Source organism: Dinoponera quadriceps, unplaced genomic scaffold (assembly GCF_001313825.1).
Source record: "Dinoponera quadriceps isolate SergipeBrazil2010 unplaced genomic scaffold, ASM131382v1 scaffold458, whole genome shotgun sequence".
Taxonomy (NCBI): Eukaryota; Metazoa; Arthropoda; class Insecta; order Hymenoptera; family Formicidae; genus Dinoponera; species Dinoponera quadriceps.
Genome location: NW_014554796.1, coordinates 1,052,860 through 1,076,193, shown reverse-complemented (window position 1 = coordinate 1,076,193; position 23,334 = coordinate 1,052,860). Strand labels below are relative to the sequence as shown.

General features: G+C 42.7%; 1 protein-coding gene across 10 annotated transcripts in view; it reads right to left on the bottom strand.

Annotated features, from left to right (window-relative positions):
• Window positions 1-23,334, bottom strand: part of LOC106741891 (cAMP-specific 3',5'-cyclic phosphodiesterase) — a 496,301-nt gene that overhangs the window by 5,398 nt on the left and 467,569 nt on the right. For 9 of the 10 annotated variants that reach the window (XM_014614302.1, XM_014614300.1, XM_014614301.1 and 6 more), the window contains 2 exons: window positions 8,443-8,536; window positions 5,162-5,391 (listed from right to left, as the gene is read on the bottom strand). In XM_014614302.1, coding sequence (XP_014469788.1) covers window positions 5,162-5,391; window positions 8,443-8,536 — 324 coding nt within the window. Of the gene's footprint in view, window positions 1-5,161; window positions 5,392-8,442; window positions 8,537-16,621; window positions 16,803-23,334 lie in introns of those variants that run through there. The other variant, XM_014614305.1, reaches the window with a different exon arrangement.

Sequence of the window (23,334 nt, the reverse complement as noted above, 5' to 3'; positions counted from 1 at the left end):
TCGGAGGAACCTCGGCCCGATGCTCGCGTGGTCACGATGAAAATACACAAAGCCGATCTTTGGATGACGCGCGCGAACGTTCTGTTTTCGAAAACTCCTACCCGTCGCTCGAGCGGCGCGCACCTGCGGCGCGCACCTGCGGCGCGCTACCGGGAATAAGACGAGTTCCACGTCGGATGGAAATAAAACCGAATAAAAATAAAGTCGGAAAAGCAATATACGTGTACCGCACGATAGTCCATTGTATTGGAAAAATATACACGGAGTCTCGAGAATATCATAAAGAGAAAAAGAGAGGGGAGGAGCTGCAGTTTCGCGAAAAAGTGAGACGGAATTCCTTGATTGAACGCTTGTTAAAAAAGGCGAAGCGCAAACGGAATGGGAAATAAGCCTTCCGATTCTGCTCGAACACGTCTCGGCTCGCCGAGGCTAATTAAGCTTCATCGCCGGATACGTCTGCGACCAGTCACGTGCCGGGGTGTTGAAAACAACGGCGCTATTTTTCCCGCCGCTTCGTCTCCCCCCTCTTCCACCCAGCATTACAATGGAGGAGGCGCCTCGGGGACTCGCCATACAATCAACAAACTTGCATATTCGTTCCGGACTTTAATTTCGCGACGTGCATAGAGTTACGCGCGCGCGTGAAATTGAAATCCCCTCGCGATATAAAATTAAAATAAAACGCGCGCGATATACACCCCGGAAATGGGGTGAAAACGGGGGATGTAGTAAACGGTCGATATGGACTCGATGCAATCAGCGGCGTGGCGCAAACTTTGCGCGGGACAATCTCTGATTGCCGCTCGCAAAACTCGCGTCCGTGATCTCTCTCCTTCTCTCTTCCTCTCTCTTTCTATCTCTCGGTCTTTGTCTTCAGCTTTAATCCCGCAATGGCGTGTCGCAGTGCGAAAGAAATCTTTTCCGTGCACAATTGCGTCAGAATTCATTCCCGGCAAATGAAAAATTCGACTAACCCGGCGACCTTCAAACAATGACTATTACCGTCGCATGCGTCGCAATTCCGAGCAACGTCGCCAGTATCGTTAAAATTGTCAGATCGAGGATTTTCTTTGATTTTGGACGGAACATCGTGCGAGAGAAAGAGAGAGAAGTATTTACTTGTACCGGAATATATATTTTTACAAACTTGGTTTATATAAATATTTTAGAAATATTTTGAAAAAAACCTTTTCCGAGCGAGGAAATATATATTTTTTCCAGACTGACAGATTTCATGAAAATAATTATTTATTCTATATACTTCAATAGAAGAGTTTAGTTTTAAATAAATATATTGTTAGTAACCACCGAATAAACATGTTTTTCAGATATTTTTCTCTCTCAGTATATACAGATTTAATTTCAATGCTACCTTAAAGCCACGCGTGCTCTCGATATCTCGATCGTAACAGTTCGAAGATGTTCTCCCTTTTACTTAGTATTTTTTCCTCTCAATTCAAATTCAAATTATTCTTGAGTAATAAGAGTATGATATTTTTGATGAAACTATGTATCAAATTTCTTCATCTATACATGCATATTTTATCTTCGTATAAGATTATATATTTTTGCTTATATAGGCAAGTTGATACTAATTTTTATCCTGGGCAGAATTAAAGTAGTTTCATCCTCGTCGCCGTTGATCCTGTATAATCATTTCCCTTTCTCTCGCTCCTTTTTACTCCATCTCTACTCTCTTTCTCCTCGCAATTTCGCCGTGTCGTAACGCTTCCGCGAGATCGAAAGCGGTGCAAATANGGGGGGGGGGGGGGGGTCGACGACGTCGTGATCGATACTTCGCGGAAATCCTGGAGGAAATCGCGGGGTATCGATGTTCCACGCGGCGATGTAGTGGTTACGCACAAAGTAGTTATCGCGGACTTTGGGGCGACGCGGGATGAAAGCCAGAAACACAGTGGAATTCGCGGCAATGGGATTGCGTCAATATCGCGCGCGGATCAAAGAGCGGAGAACAACAATAAACGGGATGTCACGCAGGTGGGAGAAATAACGGAGGTGCGGACGTCGGCGCGATAAATTCGCCAAATTGGAAAGCCCGCGAACTAGAGACAAGAATCCAATCGATTGTTCCTTTCATTTGAAGATCGTATCGCGGAGGACACTTCGAGAGTTACACGTCTTCTCGTCCAGAGATACGTAACTATCGGGACGTACTTAGAGAAGTCCCGCTAAAATTATAACCAGTTTCGGTCTCGACCGTGTCTCGACTTTCTGATTCTAACCAAAAAATAATAGCAATATACACGTGCACGGGAAAAGGAGAGGAACGGCAAATTTGACGCTGTCGTAACAAATAAATAAATATACAGGGCGTTTCTTAAGTACCGTCTAATATTTTCGTAGCTAACTTTTCTGGCCATTTTATGAAGAAATGAACGCATGTTCGTTCGAATTTTTCTTTATAAAATGATCTCAAAAATAAATCGCTAAAATATTAGACAGTACTTAAGAAACATATCCTGTATATTTATTTATTTGCTACGACCGCATAAAATTTGCTATCCCATTTCCCTCAATGTATAAAGTTATTATCGCTGACATTGTAACGCTTATTAAAAAATTGGTTTTCCTAGCTGCAATTGTTTCGCGATTAAATTAATTAAAGTACCAACAATTATATTTGTCAGTGCGGTGGTTTCACCTTTCGAAACTAAACCTCGCCTTTTTGATGATGTTTCATAAACTACATTTTTTATACATTTTAATTTGGAATTATATTTTCACATATATTCATTAACGATATTTATGGTGGACACATCGGCTCGATAATTACGAGGTGCGCGAGCTGAGAAACGTACTCCACGATGTCTGAGACGATGACGATTTAACCTGTTATTTCCTGTTTGACTGAATATCTGGTTTTTTAAATTCAAAATTAAAAGTCACCCTTCCGCTCGAACCGGTAGTCTCTCGTCGCGACTCGCGAAATGAAAGTCCGCGCGGTATCGACCGATCGAATTGCTAATCAACGGTCGCTTTCAAAAAATTAGCAGGCGAGTAAATTACGAGTCTGGCGAGGCGCGTTGTACAATGTTCAATATCTCTTTTTTCTTTAATCATGATTCAGCTTGTCTCTCGTTAATTACATCTAACTATATTTTATTGTATATAATTTTTAAGATTAAGCAGTGTAGCGGCTGACGTCTCGCCTTTTTGCCACAATTTGTTGTATTCATTACATGCATTGCGAGAAAAAAAATATTTAATACAAAAGAATATAAAAGAATATAAAATATATTTAATATAAAAGAATATAAAAGAAATATATAATTAATATAAAAGAATATAAAAGAATATAAAATATTTATTCAATAATAGTAGTAACATATTCATTTAAATCTAAGTTTTTCCATTTTTTTTTTTTTTATTAAATCTAAGTTTTTCTTTAGTAAACAATTGCTTTATTGAAAATCTAAAGATTTAAAGAAATATATATTTTCTCAATTAAAAAAATTTACTTCTCATTATAAAAATGCATATATTAATACACGTATGTTATTAATAAGCGCCAAATAAATACTTTTCATTTTTTAAATATTTTTCTCCCTCTGTGTGTGTGTACTTCTTTTCTTCTTTTATGACCAATAAAGTTTTATTATTATTATTATTGTTGTTCTTGTTGCTGTTATAGCCAACCGCAGAAACATTAAAACCGCGCGAAGCGTATCGTGTGATCATTACTCTTCATCGATATATAATCGTGCCATTCTTAGAAAGGCTTTAACGGTTCTAATCAATAGCGGATTACACGTGCCGTGCTCTCTCTCTCTCGTTAGGCCACGATTAATGACCGTTCAGTCACATGAAATTAACAGTAATTAATTAAGTCGAATAAATCTCGATTCCGGCGAAGCAGGTAATCAGTTTAGCGCCGGCGTGTGGGCGACTATCATGCCGGCAAATTCCGTCGAAAGCCACGTTCTACCTGACGATAACGAGAGAGAATGAGAAAGAGAGAAAGAGGGAGAGAGAGGACAGAGAGAGAGAGAGAGAGAGAGAGAGAGAAGGGACCGTCTTCGCCGAGGATCACACGTGGGCGCGCGCGGTATGATCGTTATGGGAAGCACGCAACGCCAACGCGAATTCGTCAGATGGAGTACGACTCGTGGACGTAAAGGACGAAGTAGTACGTTCGAATATACCGGCAGACATATTGTCAATCGCTCGGAAATTGCCAATTGCGTTGTCCGATTGTGCGTCCATCTCAAAAACGCGGCCCCCTCGAAGGTGCGAAACGAGTGCGAGACTGAGGACGCCGTAGCAACAATGACTCCGAGATAAACGGTATCTCGTCCACACGCACGTGACGGCGTAATTCTTCAGCCGTTGACCCTGAAGCGGACGCGTGGGTGACACATGTCTGTCACTCAGGCTTCTTCTTTCGTTATTATCTCGCGGTGTTGCTGAACTTCGCGAGCGAAGCGTCGCCACGTCGCGTTCGGCCGACTCGAAATTTTGGTTCTACGCTTGAATTCTATAAACAATGAAAACTAAGAAGGCGAGCCAGTTCCAATTCTCATGATACGATACTCCTTATGGCGCCAAATAACTTAGTTTGAATACTCGTATGAGTTTAATAATCGAAACATCGAGAGCGTTTCTAGTTTTAAGGTAGCGTTGAACAATCAAATCTGCAGAATAAAGTAAAATAAAAATTAAACACGTAGTATGAAATGAAATAAAAGTAAAGTCAATCCATAAAGATTCAAGAAAGGATTGACAAGTGTATTATTGTCACGGTAGGTTTTAATTGGTTTTCCACAGATCATCTAAACAAGTAGACGCAAACTGTCCTTGGGGAGGCCAAAGCTTCATCAAAATTTCGACTCGAACGACGTCGAAAGGAACGCGAGAGAAGCGGGCAGAAAATCGTTGAGAAAATGCGTCTTCGATATCGTTTTTCGGCGGAAATACGGCGGCGCACGGGGTGCGCCGCGCGACCGCTCGCGTCCCTCCTCTCGGTGAGTCTTTGTGAACTTCGTCTTTGGAACTTCCCGACGCGTTCCACTTTCTCTCTCGGGATCGTCTCGTCGAGGAAGAAAAAAACCCTGCAAAATCGGTACGCGAGGAGGAGGTAATCGGTGACCTCGTCGGCGAGCATCGAAGCAGCGAGAGACGTTAAAGGTTATAATAGGCTTACCTTGCCGAGCTGCTCTTCGTGCGGCGTTTCCACCCCGTGGAGTGGCACGCGTTCCCCGGTGAAGCTATTGGTGTGTGTCAACGGCCGTTTCACGCCGCTGATGTGCGACATCGCGGCGGGGCCCCTTTGTGCGCGGTCCTTCTTCTTCGCCGCCCGTGCGTCCGCGCTACCTGCCGCAGCGACCGCATCTTCGATCCGCAGAGACGGCAGATCCAGCTCCTGTTGCTTGTCTGCGAAAAAAGCGGAATAAGTTACACACGTGCATATGTGTGTCGTAACGCGAGCCTCGCGTGGTCTCGGTATTGCGCGTCGCAATCGCGACGATTGATCGGCGTTAACCCTGAACTTGGCGGAGGCATTGAACTCCCGGTGCTTACGTCGCAACAAAGAACAGAGATCGAGAGAGAGAGGGGGGGGGGGCGGAGTACGCTTTCTTTTTCACCGTTGAGCATCTCTCGAATGCGTTATGCGAGGCACTTTAATATATCGGCGGAATTTACATTCGAGCCGCGCGACTCGATCGGTGTGACACCCGTTCACCCTGATTTGCATACATCGAGAGAGAGAAAAGTGGTAGAATTAACGAAATCCGGCTCAAACGAGCCTTCAGGCACGACATTTGGCCCACTGAATAAATTATACGGTTGCTGTTGAATTTGTTCAGCGTATCATTTGTACAGCCGTTTAATTTGATTTTGTTCAGGCATTGAAAAAAGGCGCTACCGAGCAATATTTACTCGATTCGAGTAAAATGGTTACTCCGATATGCCTTGGAGCAAATATTTATTCGAAATGTAAATATAATTGACTGTATATATTTTTTTTGCATAAATGGACATTCATTTATATATGTTGAAACAATTGCGACGAATATTAAATTCTTAATACTGAAAACTGAAAATGTCAGAATTTATATTTTTAGAAAACATTTCTGGACGGAAAATCTAAATTTATGTAAGAATGTATAAAAATTTATAAAGAAACAAATTTCTTCGGTGGAAAAGAAGTATTAGAAAATTTCAATAAATATTCCCTTAAATTTCAAATCATTTTATATTTACATCCAGTAATCCACTAGCAAATTAAGGTATTACTACGTTCAGGCAAGTATTTATTACGAGCTATTAATAAGTAAAATATACTTAAATTGATAAAAATATTACTCGACTTAAGAAGCTGAAAAAACAGGCGACAATAATTATGTTTACTTGATTCTAGCACTTTTTCTGTATTCTATAATGAGTTATTAATTGATTCAACAATAGTGATTTTGTCAGCAACTATACGAAACAGAATTTATTCAGCGGACGCAACATCTTTCTTTAATGAAAGTGATGGCCGATTTTGTCGATACAACCGTTTTTTTTTCTCTTCAGTGTACGCGCAACAAACTTTAATCGGCCGTTCGCTCGCACGCTCGAGCGCCCGAACACGTCGTTAAACGACGTTAAACGACACATCTGCATTGCGTCTCTAATTGTGGATTAACTGACGCGTTTGTTTATCGCACATCGTTAATTGCTCGCAATTAGGGGCGATCGATGGGCGTTCTCACGGCGAACGGACAGTTGATCGTCCGTCTCGTAACGTGACGATATCTCATTAACCGAATTACCGGTTGATACGAACGGGCAGGCATCCCGCGGGCGAACAAGTATGTTAATCCTCGCGAAAGCGCGTCCTTCCGATTTGACGGCCGCTTCATTACGAGACTTTCGCGTGTGGTCGACGACCAAGAGGATAATTTATTAGGACGTCGAGCAACAAAATAAAATAATCCGCGAGTTTCGCGCTTAGCAGCGATGACGCCCGGCATTATTCCGTTGAAATTGATCTAAATATTATCGTGCCGTCTGCGGGGAACTCCGCGGGCTTTACGCAAACGCACATTGCCGGCTACTCGGAAAGAGAAGCCTCCCACTGCAACGTTGATCAATCGATCGATCGACTTGGACTTTTGATGATTTTGACGGGAAATGATGGGTTATATTTTTCAATCCTGTTGAGATCCCGAAATTTTTCGACTTTTGAACATCACGTCGATCTTCATCTTGCGAGAATCCTAAAAGTCCAAGTCGAGGTATGCTGCGCAAACGAATAAATTAGCATCAGCTCCAAATTCATTCTCACACATATAAGCAGGAATACACAATCTTATATGAAAAAAAAAACTCGCCTTTACATGAAAAAATTCTAAATAGCTCCACTAAAAAAATCGTATTCTTGTTGTTCAAGAATAAATAATGAAAGAAAAAATATCGGATAGAAATCCGAGTCGAAATTTTTGTCCTGTATTAAATTACTTTATTAATATTTAGTTCTAAATTAAGATTTTAAGTGGAAAACGGAAATAACTTCGCACTTGTAGCATAAAAGATACACTATTAACAAACTAAAACTTGCTATTACATGAAGAAATTCTATATTTCTATTCTACATAGTTTTACATAGCTCCTTTGATATTACAAAGGGAATTAAAACCCCCGAAGGGGGGAGGGGGGGATTTCAAATTCTACATCAAATCTTCAAGTGGAGAAAACGGGAATAATTTCCCGTTTGTAGCGTCAAAGGAACTATATAAAACTATATATATAATAAAAACATCGAATTTCTTCGTGTAATAGCAAGTTTTATCTTCGTATAAGATTATATATATTCTTACTCTTACATTATATAAATGAGAATGTATGAATTTGGAATTGATACTGATTCTTTTCCCGTGTACGGTTGCATCGTAAAAAACGCACGGCATTGAAAAGCCGAATAAGGCCGTAGCTCGGTTGACAATGTGTCAAGCGGCGATTCTTCGACGATAACGTCGCCCGATTGTCTCTCGGAGAGCCGTGCTTTATTTTACCTTAATTATACGTTCCTTTTTATCGCGAGATGTCTTCCGGTGGAACGCTCGCGAGTACAAAGGGTCCGATTTTTGCTCGGCGACGATAAAGCTCGCGCGGCCACGACCGATCGTACCTCGGACAAAGTGAGTTGAGCAGAATGAATGGTCATGGTGGTACCGGCTACGGCTCTTTCAAGGGCCTTTAATGCGTAAGAGCGCTCGTTTTATTGCCTCCGTAAACTCGCTTCTGGCGACGACCTCGTTAAACGCGCCGTCGAATTATCCTCTCCGTTCGTTCTCCCCGCGATATTCGCGGAAACGCGCTTTTCGTTTTCGCAAGACGAGACTCCCGCGCGCGAATTCGGCTCGTTTGATTTCGCTCGTCGCAGCAAGTGTGTTTATCGTTCGCCGATTCCCGACGGGAACTACCCGACAGACTCACCGAGGAAGGTGCTGCAGATGTACTCCGAGATCTGGTTCCCGGATTTCGACGACTCCGAGAAGTGCGACAGCTCCTTGTTAAGCATTCTCTTGAACTGCAATCAGAGGGAGGCGAGATCATTAGCGTGACCGGCCGTGATTAACTGGGAAAAGTAGGACTTATTCTAATGTCTTTAAATATCATTTTTATGACATCTCTTCATTTCTGCCCCCGTGCCTCCGCAAATTGTGTGTCGTATCGACGCATCTCTCGGCGCGCCTCTCGTAAACTCGCCCGGCGTTGTAACAATTACAAGCGTGTGATTTCCGATCTTTAAAACGGGCTCGATAGAATCGTGTCGCGTGTCGTATCCTTGATCTAAATGTGCCTCTCGCACAGTCGGAAAATTCTACGGGTTCTACGCGAGAGAGAGAGAGAGAGAGGGAGAGACCCAGCGAACGTGTTCAGGTTGAATCGAAGGACCGAGCCCGCACGGAGAAAGCAAATTTTTGCCAGAACAGCAAATTGTCTGTCAATATGACATGAAAAAATTTTTTTAGAATAGCAGAAAGATCTGTTAAGAATATTAATCGCTACTTGGATTACACGGACAGAGCAAAATCATTTGGTTGCGCCAACTAAATTCTGCCGCTGTCGCAACGATGTTCCGCTGCGACAATACAATTATTTTTCCCCGTGCGACGAATGTTTTTGCTGTCACTTGTTTGTATCAAATTCCTTGCTAATGCAAACAATTTGTTGTTCAAGCAAAATTTGTTTCCTCCGCGCGGGATCGATCGGTATCTATCGGACAGCATTCTCTCTCTCTCTCTCTCTCTTCGCAAAATCGGCTTCGGGCGTACATTAGTCGCTGCGACACCGACAGATGATTTACGATTCTCACGGAGAGGTGGATAACGGATAAGGCTCTTGCTTTCAGAAGCTAACGGCAAATTCCGAGATTCGGAAGAGAAGAGAGCGAGAAAGACGAAGCGCTCTCTCGTTAGCGAGGGAGAAAGGAAGATGAAGAAAGAGACGAAGAGTTTCCAGGAGTTCCAGGTGTCTCCCGGGGCAACCGGTGGATCCTCCTCGACGGTAGAAGAACCTTCACCTCTCGCGACTCTCGACCCTCATCTCGGCACGGATTTACGATATTTGCGCGAATCTGTTTCCACGTAGGGTCGTAAAGGGAAGGGCAGGGGGAGGGGGGAGGAGGCAGAGGGAATCGCGCACTCCCCCGCTGGGGAATTTAAACAATGCCGGTCCCATTGTCTGCCGGTCTTATCAGCGTATCTCGCCGCCTATCTGCGTATCCTCTTTGCACGCGTGCGGATAAACGCGTGTCCGTGCGCAAACATACATGCCGCGAGCGAGCGCACCTTCGCGCGGGATGGAGTAACGACCTGTATTATCGAATTCACCACGCGGCATAACACCGCCGATTAACCCATCCGTCGGCGCGACGAGATTTTTCCGACCATTTTATCGTCCCACCACTTTCGCCGCTCCTTCTTAATTCGACTGTCGCGACAGGGAGCAAAGAATCCCGACCGTCACGAGTTCCCGAAACTTAGCCCTGCGTGTTGAATCTTTAATTTAATACAGGGGGGTAAGGTGGAAGAGCACAGAGAAAAAGGTTCCTGCGGATTGAGCGTTTCTATTTGCTCGGCGAAAATTGGTTTCACAGAAACAACATACGCGAAATATTGTTATTCGTTCGAGTAAAAATGTTGTCTCATTCGAAGAAACTCTATTTGTATAAGAAAGAGAACGCTATTATTTGAGGTGATATCTCTCAACCAGGTGGCATATTATTTGATTGCAATAAATGTATGAAACGAAACAAACAATTTCTTTGTAGGAAAATTATCTTTCGTTTCGAACGAATTTTTTATTTGAGATAAAGGTGCATATTTTCGTTGGAAAGTCTGTACAATCGTACTTATTAAGCGAAACGTTAGTTTTCTTCGGAGCGTGCCGATGATGAAATTTGTTGTGGATGCGATAAAATTGATTGAATCTGAAGGAATCTCTTTCTCGGTGTAGATTCAGTCCTAATGATGTAACTCCAACCTTCGACCACGGCGATACCTGGAATTTCCGTTTGCGCTGTTTTTAGCGTCAAAATTGTCTTGAATACTCGTATGAATTTAATTATCGAAATATCGAGAGTATTTATTTAGCATCAAGATAGTATTGAAATTAAATGCGTACAATTAAAAATTCACGAAAGAGGAGTAGGAGGAGAGAGAGAGAGAAGGTGTACTATCGCGTAAAGGTCATATGTTTTCATTAATCTCTAGGCCACCTATAAATAGTCGATAGATAGCAACAAGCCAGCTTTACGAGCGCCAAAGTGGCATGAAAATTTCGATTCAGGTTGGAGCGTGGCATTTCGCTTGTTTGTTGAAGACACGGCGCTTCCGTTACGCGCACGGCGTAGGACCATAAAGATAAAGAGGATTTCGAAAGGCTAAGTAGGTCAGCGGAGAAATCTAACGATAAATAATACAACGTGCGTTCGCGGGTAATAAATTAACGCATTTACGCATCGCGTAGGATCCTACGGACGCGACGAATTTCGGCGGAAATTCGGTTCTAATTGTGAACGAACGCGCGTCTGTAAACGATGGGAGGCATTGGGAAGCCGCCGGCACGCGGCAGCTCGTCGGCGGTTCGTCGGACGTCGAGATCTCGCGAGAACGAGCGAGAGTTGCCGCGGAAAGTTCAGCGCTATTCGCTGAAAATACACGGGCAGACTAGGGAAACACATTATCGCCGCTCGAGTGTGTTTCGGACATGCAGAGTGGAAATTACAGCCTTATGTTGAACCTTGAGTTCTACAACACTGTAGCAGCCAAGGTAACAAAATAAGTTCAATTTCGATTCTAATAATATAAGTTATTCCTATTCTGGCCATAATATTGTCTGAAATTTCTATTACGTTGTTTTAGCGTTAAAATAGGTTGTTTTACAGGAGCATGAAAATGAAATCTGTGGAACTGAAGGTTCAAGAAGTTAATAAGTATCGGTATCGTCAAAATAGGTTTTTATTAGTCTACGGGCCATCTAAGTAGGCGCAAATTATCTTTAAGAACGTCAAAGTGTAGACATTTCGGCTCAAATATATTATGTTGATATTCTTATGTTGATATTATGTTGATATTCTGTGACATAGGAACTAAGGTAGCAAAATAGATTCAAAATTTCGACTCTAAAATAAAAATATAATTTACTCCTACTTTGATCACGACGATGTACTGAGAAATAATATTTAACTATAATCATCATAGTGAAAAAATTATAGTCAGGGGAACCATTTTTCTAATAAGTGTTACTATAATATCAGTAATAATAACTTTACATGCACATTACTATTATTATTTTTATGCTTAAAACCATAAGAAAGATATGATGAGGTAGAAAATAACTAAAATTTCTCTCTCAGTGTTTCTTGAATTTCCGTTTCCGCATTTTAACGTTAAAACAGATTCACCGAGGGAAATCATAGTTATTTCAGGCCCTAACTATATCCTCTTCATGGTTTGCATGTAGAATTATTATCATTAACACTGTAGTAACACTTATTAAAAAAATGATTCTCATAACTACAATCCTCTCGCTATGACGTTTATAGTAACAAACATTGCATATTTCTCTCACTTGTTTTATAATAGCATTACAATTAAATCTGTAAAATTAAAGAGAGAAGTTAACACATGCAATATCGTTGAAATAAGTTTCAACTAGTCCACAGGTCATCTAAGTGGGAAACTATCCTTGAAAGCGCCAAAGCGTGGCATCAAAATTTCGACTCAAGAAATCACAAGAATTGCTTCATGAAAGTACACAGACGTGGGTTAGAGAAAAACACATCGCCACTACTCAACCGTGTCAAGTGGATGCGCAGGAGGATCATTCGGCTGCGATTCGCAATTAAATCACGCCGACGACAGGCCGAAATGAGAGGATGAGTGATAAAATTCGATTCGACTATCTTACGATTATCTTACGATTATCTTCTCGATTGCTCCGTCTCACAGGGAGACTCTAACGCTCCGACGTTTTCACGAGCACCACTGTGATTCATTCTTACTAGTATCACGACACCAATATGTCGGTACGTGACGCCAAGAAGAAGAAAAAAAACGAAAAAAAAGGACAAAAAAATAGCCGCAGACGCGAGAAATCCGCCCCGATTTGCGCGCGATCCAGGCGGACAGAGCCGGGCTAATGTCATGGGATAACGCGTCATTACGCGTCTACTTTCAGGATTCACCTTTCTGCCATAATTATCAATGAACTTTAATTGAAATGTCGCAAAAGGCCATGACCGTGCGCGGTCGGGCATCGCTCTTCGTCACCTGACGCGTATCATCCAGCTTCTTCCGGCATATTTTTATTGCAATGCTCGATCGACCTACGATTTCGCGCGCGACTCGTTTCACGGTACACGACGAAATGCGTTCGGACACTTTAATATCGTTCATTTTTATCCGGTGCTCGTAAATATAGAACGCGAGAGAGAGAGAGAGAGAGAGAGGGGGGGAACCAAGTCGTAGGAACGCGCGTCTCGACGACGAATGCGTTCCCGCTGAACGAAACTCCGCGGTTCCGCGACGAATGTACGGTCTCTCTTGTTATTAATCGGCAGCGTGCGCGCGCGAGCCGATTAATTGAGCTCGGTGATTGCTTGACCCCCGCAATACGTCTTTATCCATCGTATCTCGGGTCTCGGGATCGGACGATAAGGTAATCTCCATCGGTTCGGCCGGATAAACGCGCTCGCGCAGTATTTCGCGTTCGCGTGTCCGTCGCAGACACGCGTCCGCATCCTTCTCTCCGCAGCTAGTATTCCTGGAATACAGAGTCTGGACTATCGTGGGGGATTTGTTTATCGGCTTCCCGGAATACTTTAAGGTAAGATGGAGGGGAGGCAATTTCGAAAACATTTACTGGAAAAACAGTTCTCCCGATTGACTATAATTCCCTCAGTTATATATAGCCGCCCGAATAGAAGTTTTAGCCCCACTTTAAGTCAGAGTCTTAATATAGAAATTTCGAGCACAGGTGGCAAAAATTTGGTCAGTGCACTTGGAGCGTGCGACTACGCTCGGAAAGAACCAACCAATTGGCTGGTCACGTTTTCTACAAAGTGATGATATTTGGAACATTAACGGATCTAAAGATTGAGAAAAAGATTACAACATCGTTCTTGTACTTGACGGTGCCTGCACACCTGTGCCTTCTTATTGTTTTTAAATCTTATGTAGGTGTGTATTTATATCGCTTTACTTCAATTTTAACTTTGATCAAATTTTCAGATTTAAACCGTCACGTATATTCTTACCTGTTTGTAACGAACAAATGTAAGAAATAAACATCTAATGTGAGAAAATCTCTAAACAAATTCATACACTGTGCATATTTAGTATTGCAATCGCTACACGTTACAATTTATCATATAATATCTAAAATCCCTACAAATCCCTACGAAACTAAAAATTGTCTCGAATTTCGAATTTGGACTTCCCGGGGGAAATTTTAAATTAAGTCTCCGAGTAGAAAAAACGGAAATAACTTCCCACTTGTAATATTAAAGGGAGCCCGATGGAAGACCTTGGAAGACTTGATTAGAACTGAGAACTGAAATTTCGACTCGGGTAATCAAACGGTTGTATTCCGCGAATCAAGCGAGAGGAACAGTCGATGAACTTTATTGTCGAGGGATGACGCAATCGTCGTGTTTACGAGGCGCACTCGACGCTGGTTACGCGATACACGAGGCCGGATCCTGGGAAACGACACGCGATCGATCGATCGATCGATCGATCTTTGGCCGACACTCATATGCGTAGATCGAGATAAGCTTCTGTGTTTTCCTTGCAATCCAGCCGTGCTTTCATCGGGCGTCTGAAGAGCTTTCGCGAATATCCGTGTTTCGCAGAAAACCCTCTCGTGTCGATCAGCCGATAGCATCGATCGGCGATGAAAACAATTACTAATAAAGCCTAAGACACGTGACGATCGATAACGAGGTCTAAAATTAAACCGATCGATCGTCGCGCCGTCTAAAATTGGACGACGTGGAGTGTTTGGTATATGTGTATGTGTGTATGTGTATGTACCTGCTATCACGACTAGAGAGAGAGAGAGAGAGAGAAGCGCGCCGATCTTATAATTGCCCGGCAATTTGGAATTCGGGTCGCCGAGGAAAATAATGGAGCGCGTTACCAAAAACGCTTCCACCCTCCGACCCCCATCGGCGCCGATTGTGACGGGACGATAGCCGGTAATAAAATGTCCTCGAGCGAGCGAGAGATCAATCGATCGTTTTTCGAAATCCCATCGTCGTGCTTTCATTCGCCGGAATTAAATACGGCAGATGGTACCGCTGATCTCTCGAGGGTCGCTCCGATAAAATCGAATGTCACAGATAACCCAGACGCCACCGGCATATTGCGCCTTCATTTCCAATTGTTTCGCGGATTCGGCTCGATTAATCCCGCCCGGCTATCCGATACGACCCATTGAAATTGGCGGAATCATTATTTCATTGCCATCAGTCCGGTTTCGCAGCGCTGCCTTACGCTGGCATCCGTTTGTCTTCACCGCCTACAGTGCCTTCCAAGAATAGAAGGAAACGCTCGGGGACGAGATTATTCAGTTTGGAGGGACGCTTGTTATGATTATGCGCACTCTCGAACGGAATGATCTTGCCCCGGAGTGCTATTAGCCCCGTGAGAAACGGAGGTATTTCAGGCGACGATGCTAAATGGAGCGACCTGTGCGCTACAGAAGAGACGCGGCGGTGTCGGCCTCCACGTTCTCCAGAATCCAGCAGAACGCGAGAGCCGACGCGGCCGAGCTCCGTCCGGAGAAAAATCACTCAGAGGGACAGCGAATTTTATACTGTCGTGGCAGATAAACGAATATACAGGGTGTCTCTTAAATACTGTCTAACATTTCAAGAGTTGATTTCCGAGGTCGTTCTATGGAGAAAAGCTCACACGAGTACATATTTATTTTTCCTTCTTCTCTTGGAAAAAGGCGTGTGTTATCAAACATCTCGAATGTACGCGGAGAAAAAATATTCTGCGTTCGTAACGATAATAATTATAATGAATTATAGTAAATTATATAATCGTACAGCGATATATTATAAAAATTGTAATTAGGAGAACAATATTGTTTATAACTATAATTATTACAGTGAATTATAAGAAATTATATAATCATGTAATGATGTATAATAATTATAGTGAATTATATAATCATTATAAGAATTATAGTGAGGGGAGCTATTTTTCTAGTAAGTGTTGCCCTCGTGCCAGTGATAATAATCTTATATTACTATTTTTGTGGTTAAAACTATGGGAAAGGTATGGTTGAGGCCGAAAGTAACTATATTTTCTCTCAATGTATCGAAACGTTGAAGCCTCTAATCCGCGATGCTGACTGGCTGCCTCGAAATTCCAATCTTGATGCGACTGTCATCGCGTTTCGATAGTAACAGAGATATCATTTACTCGCCGACGAAATTTGGTCTGGTGTTTATTTAGCTACATAAACTGAGATCTTTTTTCCACATAATTAGCTAGATAACGCGCACGATGTCTGCGATGATCTAGTCTTCATAAAATAATCTCAAAAGTCAACTTCTGAGGATAAAATACCGAACAGTACATACACAGAAAAATATTGCTGAAAAAGCGATTATTCAATTTACTTTCCTCCTTTTAAATAATGGTTATTTTCAATAAGAATATTTTTTTCTAATAATATTTCTTGATAATTCAAAAGAAGAATTTATTCTCACTTTTAAAGAATACCATAAAACTTTATCGAAGAAAAGTTGGGCTCAGTTAGTTCATACAAATAACCCGATTTTTGTTTTAATTTAACATTCCCGATTGAAGTACTAAACTTATTAGAATTCAGAATAAATCTCCGATCAATCTGATGCTAATATAAACTTAGGAAATATTTGAAACAAGTAACATTTACTCATATGCGGTGTACGTATTTTCCTACGTGTACAAAGACAACCTGTATATTTATTTATCCGACAAGATAAGTAAAATATTCCATCCCTCCGAATTAATGTCCTCCACATGCAATATCGATCCGCCGTCTCGGAGGAGGTATCGATTGAAACGCGTCGAGATTCGCGTCGGAAAATGGAAAATCCTCCAATTACCTGCACCGCCATGATGCTGGCTATAGCCGTGAGATCCGCCAGAGTCCTCAGGTAGCTGAAGTACCTGGAGGACTCCTCCACGTTGCTAGTCTCCACTTCGCCGTTCGCCTGTCGCCCCATCGTGCGGCCTTGCCGAGAGTTCACCGGGTATCCAACGGTCGCAACACGAAGACGACCCGTCGTCCCCGCGGAAAATCGAGCGCCGAGCGCTTTTCCGCGCCGGAGGCGAGAACCGCGCGAATGTGTCACACCGACTTTCACGACGAACGAGCTGTCACAGGTTATCGGCGTGTTGCTCCAATCTCCAAGTCCCCGACGGGAATCTCCCTCGAGAGCGATCCCGACCTGGGCTCTTTCACGTAGTAGTAGACGTCGACTGTGTGTATCGTGCGTGTCACGGATCATTGACGAACTGCTGCAATTCCAGACTCCCGGAGAGAGACAGACAGATAGCTCTTTCTCTCGTGGGTTCGTCGACTTGGCGTTGAGAACCGAGTGAAAAGTCGCCGACAGTCACGGATGAGCACTTTCTGATTCACCGACACTGATCACCACACACTTCGAGGACGTCTGCCTGAGAGCGGCTCTGGCTGCTGCCAAGCCGTCCGACTGCTAAACGTGGTCTACGTGTCTGAATCGTGGCGGCCAGGCTTTTATCTCGGCGGCGCCGCTCCGTGTGTCGGTTTCTCTCCCTCTCTCTCTCTCTCTCACTCACTCACTGTCTCTGTTCGATTCGATTACCACTTCCCGTGCCTCTCTCTGCTCGAAGTTTCTTTCTCTTTCTCTCTCTTTTGCGCGTGTCAATATGTTTCTCTTCGCTCCGCTTCAGCGTGTGCGTACGACGCGAAGACGACCAGCGGTGGGGAGCTTGAATTGGAGCAACACATGCGATCGGGAACTGGTGCGTGTGGAAGCGCAAGTACCACTTGATAGTCGCATTACTCGGCCGCTCCTCCTGAGACGAACAGGTAAGTCTGAAAAGGCGGTTCGAAACAACGCGCGAGTCGCACGGGCTTCGGAGAGCATTCGTTTCGTAAATAGTACACAGTGACACGTCTCAGCCTGAATTTGGATCATTCTTGCGACACAGGAGTTGTCAGCGTAATAAAATCTGAAAGTAAATCTCAAAAGTGCCCCCCGGAATCGTCGAGAGTTCAGGTTGATCGGTCGATCGGCGGTCATCGAGGGAAAATCCACCCGATCGGCCGGCAAGGTGTTAACCCCTTGACATACAAATTAAATGGAACTTAATGCGACCAAAAAATACTATTTAATTTCGCTCAACTGAACAGTTACGTGAAAGCTGAGAAAGAGTATATTTTATTTTGAAATTTGGATTTTTATTAATCAGATTGATCTGATCAGATTGATCTGAACAACGTGGCAGTGCAAAAAATGTTTTGTTCCTTTGCATGTTCCAAAATGTTTCGAAATATTCCATACTGTACAGAACTGTTAAATTATTATTTTTTAATGTTATTTAGGTGTTCTTTGTTAACATTGATGTTAACGTTCATTTCATGGGCCACTGTAGACTTTGACGAGTCTGACTCGTCAAGCGCTTTTTTCGGCGGACGCCGTGCAGTTTACAATTAGATATTTGCTTCACTCGTGCGTCGATTCTCGTTTGTTTATGACGTTCGAGATGGCCCAAGAACAAAAAAGCATTATATTGCAGAATATTGCAGAAGACATGCTATATAATTTGTCTTTTCCTAACTATTCAAAGCGTGACAGACCCTCGCAAAATGAATGCCCGACTCGGCTACAGGCCAAACGTTGGGCACATTTCCCGGAACCTATTCCCTCGACTGATAAAAAGAAATTATCTACAAAGAGATGCCGCGTGTGCGTAAAAAACAACATAAGAAGTGAAACAACGTGGCAGTGCAAAAAATGTTTAGTTCCTTTACATGTTCCAAAATGTTTGGAAATATTCCATACTGTTATCAGATAATTTCTTTTTATCAGTCGAGGGAATAGGTTCCGGGAAATGTGCCCAACGTTTGGCCTGTAGCCGAGTCGGGCATTCATTTTGCGAGGGTCTGTCACGCTTTGAATAGTTAGGAAAAGACAAATTATATAGCATGTCTTCTGCAATATTCTGCAATATAATGCTTTTTTGTTCTTGGGCCATCTCGAACGTCATAAACAAACGAGAATCGACGCACGAGTGAAGCAAATATCTAATTGTAAACTGCACGGCGTCCGCCGAAAAAAGCGCTTGACGAGTCAGACTCGTCAAAGTCTACAGTGGCCCATGAAATGAATTACGAGTCAGACAAGTCATTGTATGTCAAGGGGCTAATACCTGCGTTAAATACTACACTTGAGAGAAGGAAACCACCGAAATTTATAGTCGTTTTTGGCCTCAACTATTTCTTCTGATTTAAACCTCCCAAATATAGTTGTAGCAACGTGCAGGTACATTGTTACATTGGAGAAAAAATGCTGCCGCTCGAGTAATATTTATTTAATCGAAGTAGAAATATAATTGACTATATATAATATTTCCTTCGTATAAATAGACATTTACTTATATATGTTAAAACAATAACGACAGATATTAAACTCATAATATTGAGAATATTAGAATTTATTTTTAGAGAATATTTACTGGGTGGAAAAATCGAAATTAGAAACCATTACGGTTTCTTGGATGGAAAGTAGCTATCATATAATTCTAGCAAATGCTTTTATCAATTTAGACTCATTTTGTACTTATTTAGTAAGTCATTTATAAATTAAGATATTACGTGCGTTTAACTAAGTATTTATATTGCAAGCCATTCAAATATAAATTAAATATTTATTATATATAAATATTTATTATAGATTTATGAAGCTGAGAAACACAAGTTATTACGTTTACTTGATTCTATTCACTTTTCTCTGTGTAGAAAAATAGTTCCCTCGGCTACAATTCTTTCACCTATGCAGTTATGCAAATTGCAAGTACCAAGAATGTTTATCTCATTGTGACCGTAGCCTGAGTTAATTAAAATTGGCTCATCGTCGCGTGCTCTTACCATCTCGCAATCTTATCTACGACACAAACAACGAGAAAGGAAAATTACTTAGATAAAATTATTCTTCGTATGAGCTGCATTGGTGCAACGGGTATGCTAGAATTCGTCAAAATTCCAGCAACGGCAGGAATTTCCATCACGAGTCTGATCACGCGCGAGTCAAGACACTTTATCGCAGATTGTAAATAAATTTTTCTGTCAATATCGAGCTCACATTGGACGAATGTCGAGAAGTCGTAGGACGACGAATCCGCAGAAGCCGCGATGAAGAAGCGTCGCTTCACCTGAACCGCGTATTGCGTATCGAAATGAAGGTCACACGCGGCGTATCTACGAGCGGCTTCTCAAAGGTCATTTCCATTAGCGGGAAATTTGTCGGCGGCGCGCGAATTGCAGGCAGGAGATGATTGCTCGTGGAAAAGATGTTCTCAGCCGAGCTACATCGTCGTCGTCCTCGTCGTTGTGATTGATCCTCCCGGCGGAATACTCGATAATTCGGTGTGAGGATCATCGATACACCCGAGTCGAAATTTCGATGCTACTTTGATGTCCTTAATGATAGTTTGCGCCCACTCAGATAACTTATAGACTAGTAAAAATCCTACTTTAACGATACTGACACTCGTTAACTTCTCCCTTCGACTTTTCATTCTACGCATTTAATTCCAATACTACTTGAACAACTTGTTTTTACGCGAGAACAATGAAAACAAAAATTTCACACATCATCAGGGTTAAAATCAGGTTAAAGGAGGCATATCATATTATTAAAATTATGTTATCTTAGCTCCTGCTGTTGTAAAATTAAAGATTAAACATGGGGCCAAAATCTCGACTTGAACGGAATAAACATCGTCCGGTCGTCCGGGCGCGCCGGTTGACATATGTCAGATTAGCGAAGTTATCACGATAATAAAAAGCGGCAGAGTCATTTTATCGACCATCGCGTTAGTCGAGTGGTGGGAAATGGGAGAAAGAACGCGGGGAAAAGAATGTTCCCCTCTCGTTTCGTACCGATAATGATCGACCTGAATTTCCACACATTTCGTTGACGTTGATCAAGCGCGAGCGCGCTTAGAATTATCCGCGAGCCCGCTTCCTGGAGTCCGGCGATGAGACCGCCGGTAAATTTGGATCCGAGACGAACGAAAATGAGAAGACGAGACACGAGGAGAGAAGCTGTCGCCCCGACCGCCGCGTTTCGCGACGGAACCGAAGAGTTTACCCCGAAGAGGATCACGCGTTGGAAACTTTTCCGCTCTACGTCGGCGAATTTCAGATTTCGCGGAAGAAGAGATTTCCTCGAAGTGGAACCTCCTCTCCCCTCTCTCTTCCCCTCTCTCTCTCTCTCTCTTTCTCTTTCTCTCGTCATTCCAGCTTGCACGTAGCCCGATCTATTTTCCTTTGTTATTTTTGCGTCCGATGATCGTCGAATCCGAGGTACGTCTGAAACGCACTGCGAGACGTTACGCGGAGTTCCCAAGTAGGAATGAAACTAGTTTCTAACCGGCAACTTGCCGGTAATCTTCTAACTAGCCAGTTTCTGATCAGTTTTACCGGCAAAAACTTACAAGTTTGGGAGATTTTTGCTTCGACGGTAATTGGATAGTAAAACTAGCCGGTTTCCGATCAGTTCCTAATCAGATTTTGAACATTTCATCTCTTTACCATTTCAGTTGTTCATTATTTTGCTCAGTTTCTGGCCGAGAAACATTAGCCAGAATTTTCAGAGTTTTTTTTGCTGGAAACTGAAACTGTCTACTATTAACTTATTATTTTTTCCGAATAATTTACGGCAAGCAATCGGCCAAAAAACAATAGTCGGTATTTTTCGATCAGTTTCCGAACAGTTATTGTCTAATTAATTGAAGCCAGCTAAAAACTGTCCAGTTTCCGTTCAGTGACTAGTTTCTTCCTAACATTTTTCTCCTCGGGTTCCGATATCGCGTAGATCGCGGGAGACGCTTGTTAGGGGAGAAAAGAGCGGGAGAAATAATATGAGGTTTCGCTACGCATGAGATGCGCCGATAATTGCTAATTAGCGCTGAAACCGCGCGGGAATACGTGACGAGACGCACGTGTTCATTTGTATCGGCGATTCTGAAGGACTCGCGAGTTCGCGTTTCTCGCGAAACTCGTGATAATGGCCGAAAAATCGACACGCCTATTAGACTGAGCTGATTAGATCGGATATCGTATGGATTGGTGTCGCGTTTATTACGGTGTGCGATCGAGCATCGTATATATTACGTGCGTGCGTACGTGCCAAACGTGGACTGAAATGTAGGCAGACCGACGTAATAGTCCGCAAAGGTATGGCACACCACGTGTGTGCCATACCTTTCTAGAGCATAAGACATTCGCCACCATGCGTGACGCATCGATCTTTCGTGAGAAAGATCGTTGACGTCACGTATGTGTCACGACGATCATTTTTCATTTCTCCGCTTTCGGAGAGCCACGAATTTCTCACCGAATTAGATCTCTCGACGAACGCGCGCTATTTAGCGAATGATTATTATACGCTGAAAGGAATCTCAATTCGTGCGGTTAAACCAGCTGGTCGGATTCAAATTCTCCGTCAAACTGAAAACCTATTTCTATCTTCGTCGGCTTCTTTAATATTGCAATTTTTACCCGATTTAACACGCAAACTGATGAACCGTCAGGACCCGCACGATAATTTGACAGTCGCAAACGACACCCGAAGCAACACGACGGGCAATGAAATCGCGGAAAAGAGGTTGACAACCTCTTCGATACATTCGACAACACCCTATTCCGATGAAACCTGCCACACATTCCCATGTCGAAAAGAACAATTTGTTTTCTAGTCATTCTCAGGAGACACATTTTCCTATTGTAATCCGTGGCCGCATTATTAGACGCGCTTTGATTTTTTAATAGAAATCGGGCTAGGCGGAGGAGAAAAGCTGCTAGTTTCATATTCATTCGATTAGAATAAATTTCGGTATCAATCAGCATTTTTACCTCTGCAATCTTCTGAGATGTCGAATCACTCGTTTTACCCATAATCTTCGTAAACAATATGAAATATTTTTCACGCGAAAATTGATTTTTCCGTTGGTAAGCGAGGAATTTGAACGTTTCACGTCACAAAGGAATCGAGATAACACTGAATTTCAATTGACACACACACTCAAAACTCACGTCTGTCCTCGTTATTATCAACAATGCAGCCAGCACGGGTTCACACTTGTTCAAGATCATCGTAACAGCTAAGTGAAATGATGTAAGAAATACCTTTTATAGAATAACAGTTCCTTACCATAAGTCGATCGATAGATGACTCCGTATTACAAAGCTGGTCCTCGCAGGTCAACGAATTGTAAAAAATCAAGATGCGTCTAACAATATGGACAGGGATTGCAGATACGAGACGCGAGATGCAGCTTTATTTCCCAATAATTCTCAGGAGACGTAGTTTTCTATCAGACATTATTGACGCGAAGCGCGAAAGACAACGTTGCAGCCTTTAATCCGTCGACTTACATACGTAGCAACGTGGTGCAACGACCAATCTTGAAGAACGTTAAAAGAAAAAGTGTCATCACCGTCCTTTGTTTCGCGAGTGAATCGTGAATCACTCGATGACGAATACATAATTGGGTCGCTGTGACAGAAAATACGCGCAACTTTACGCCGTATTTGCGCACCGCGAGC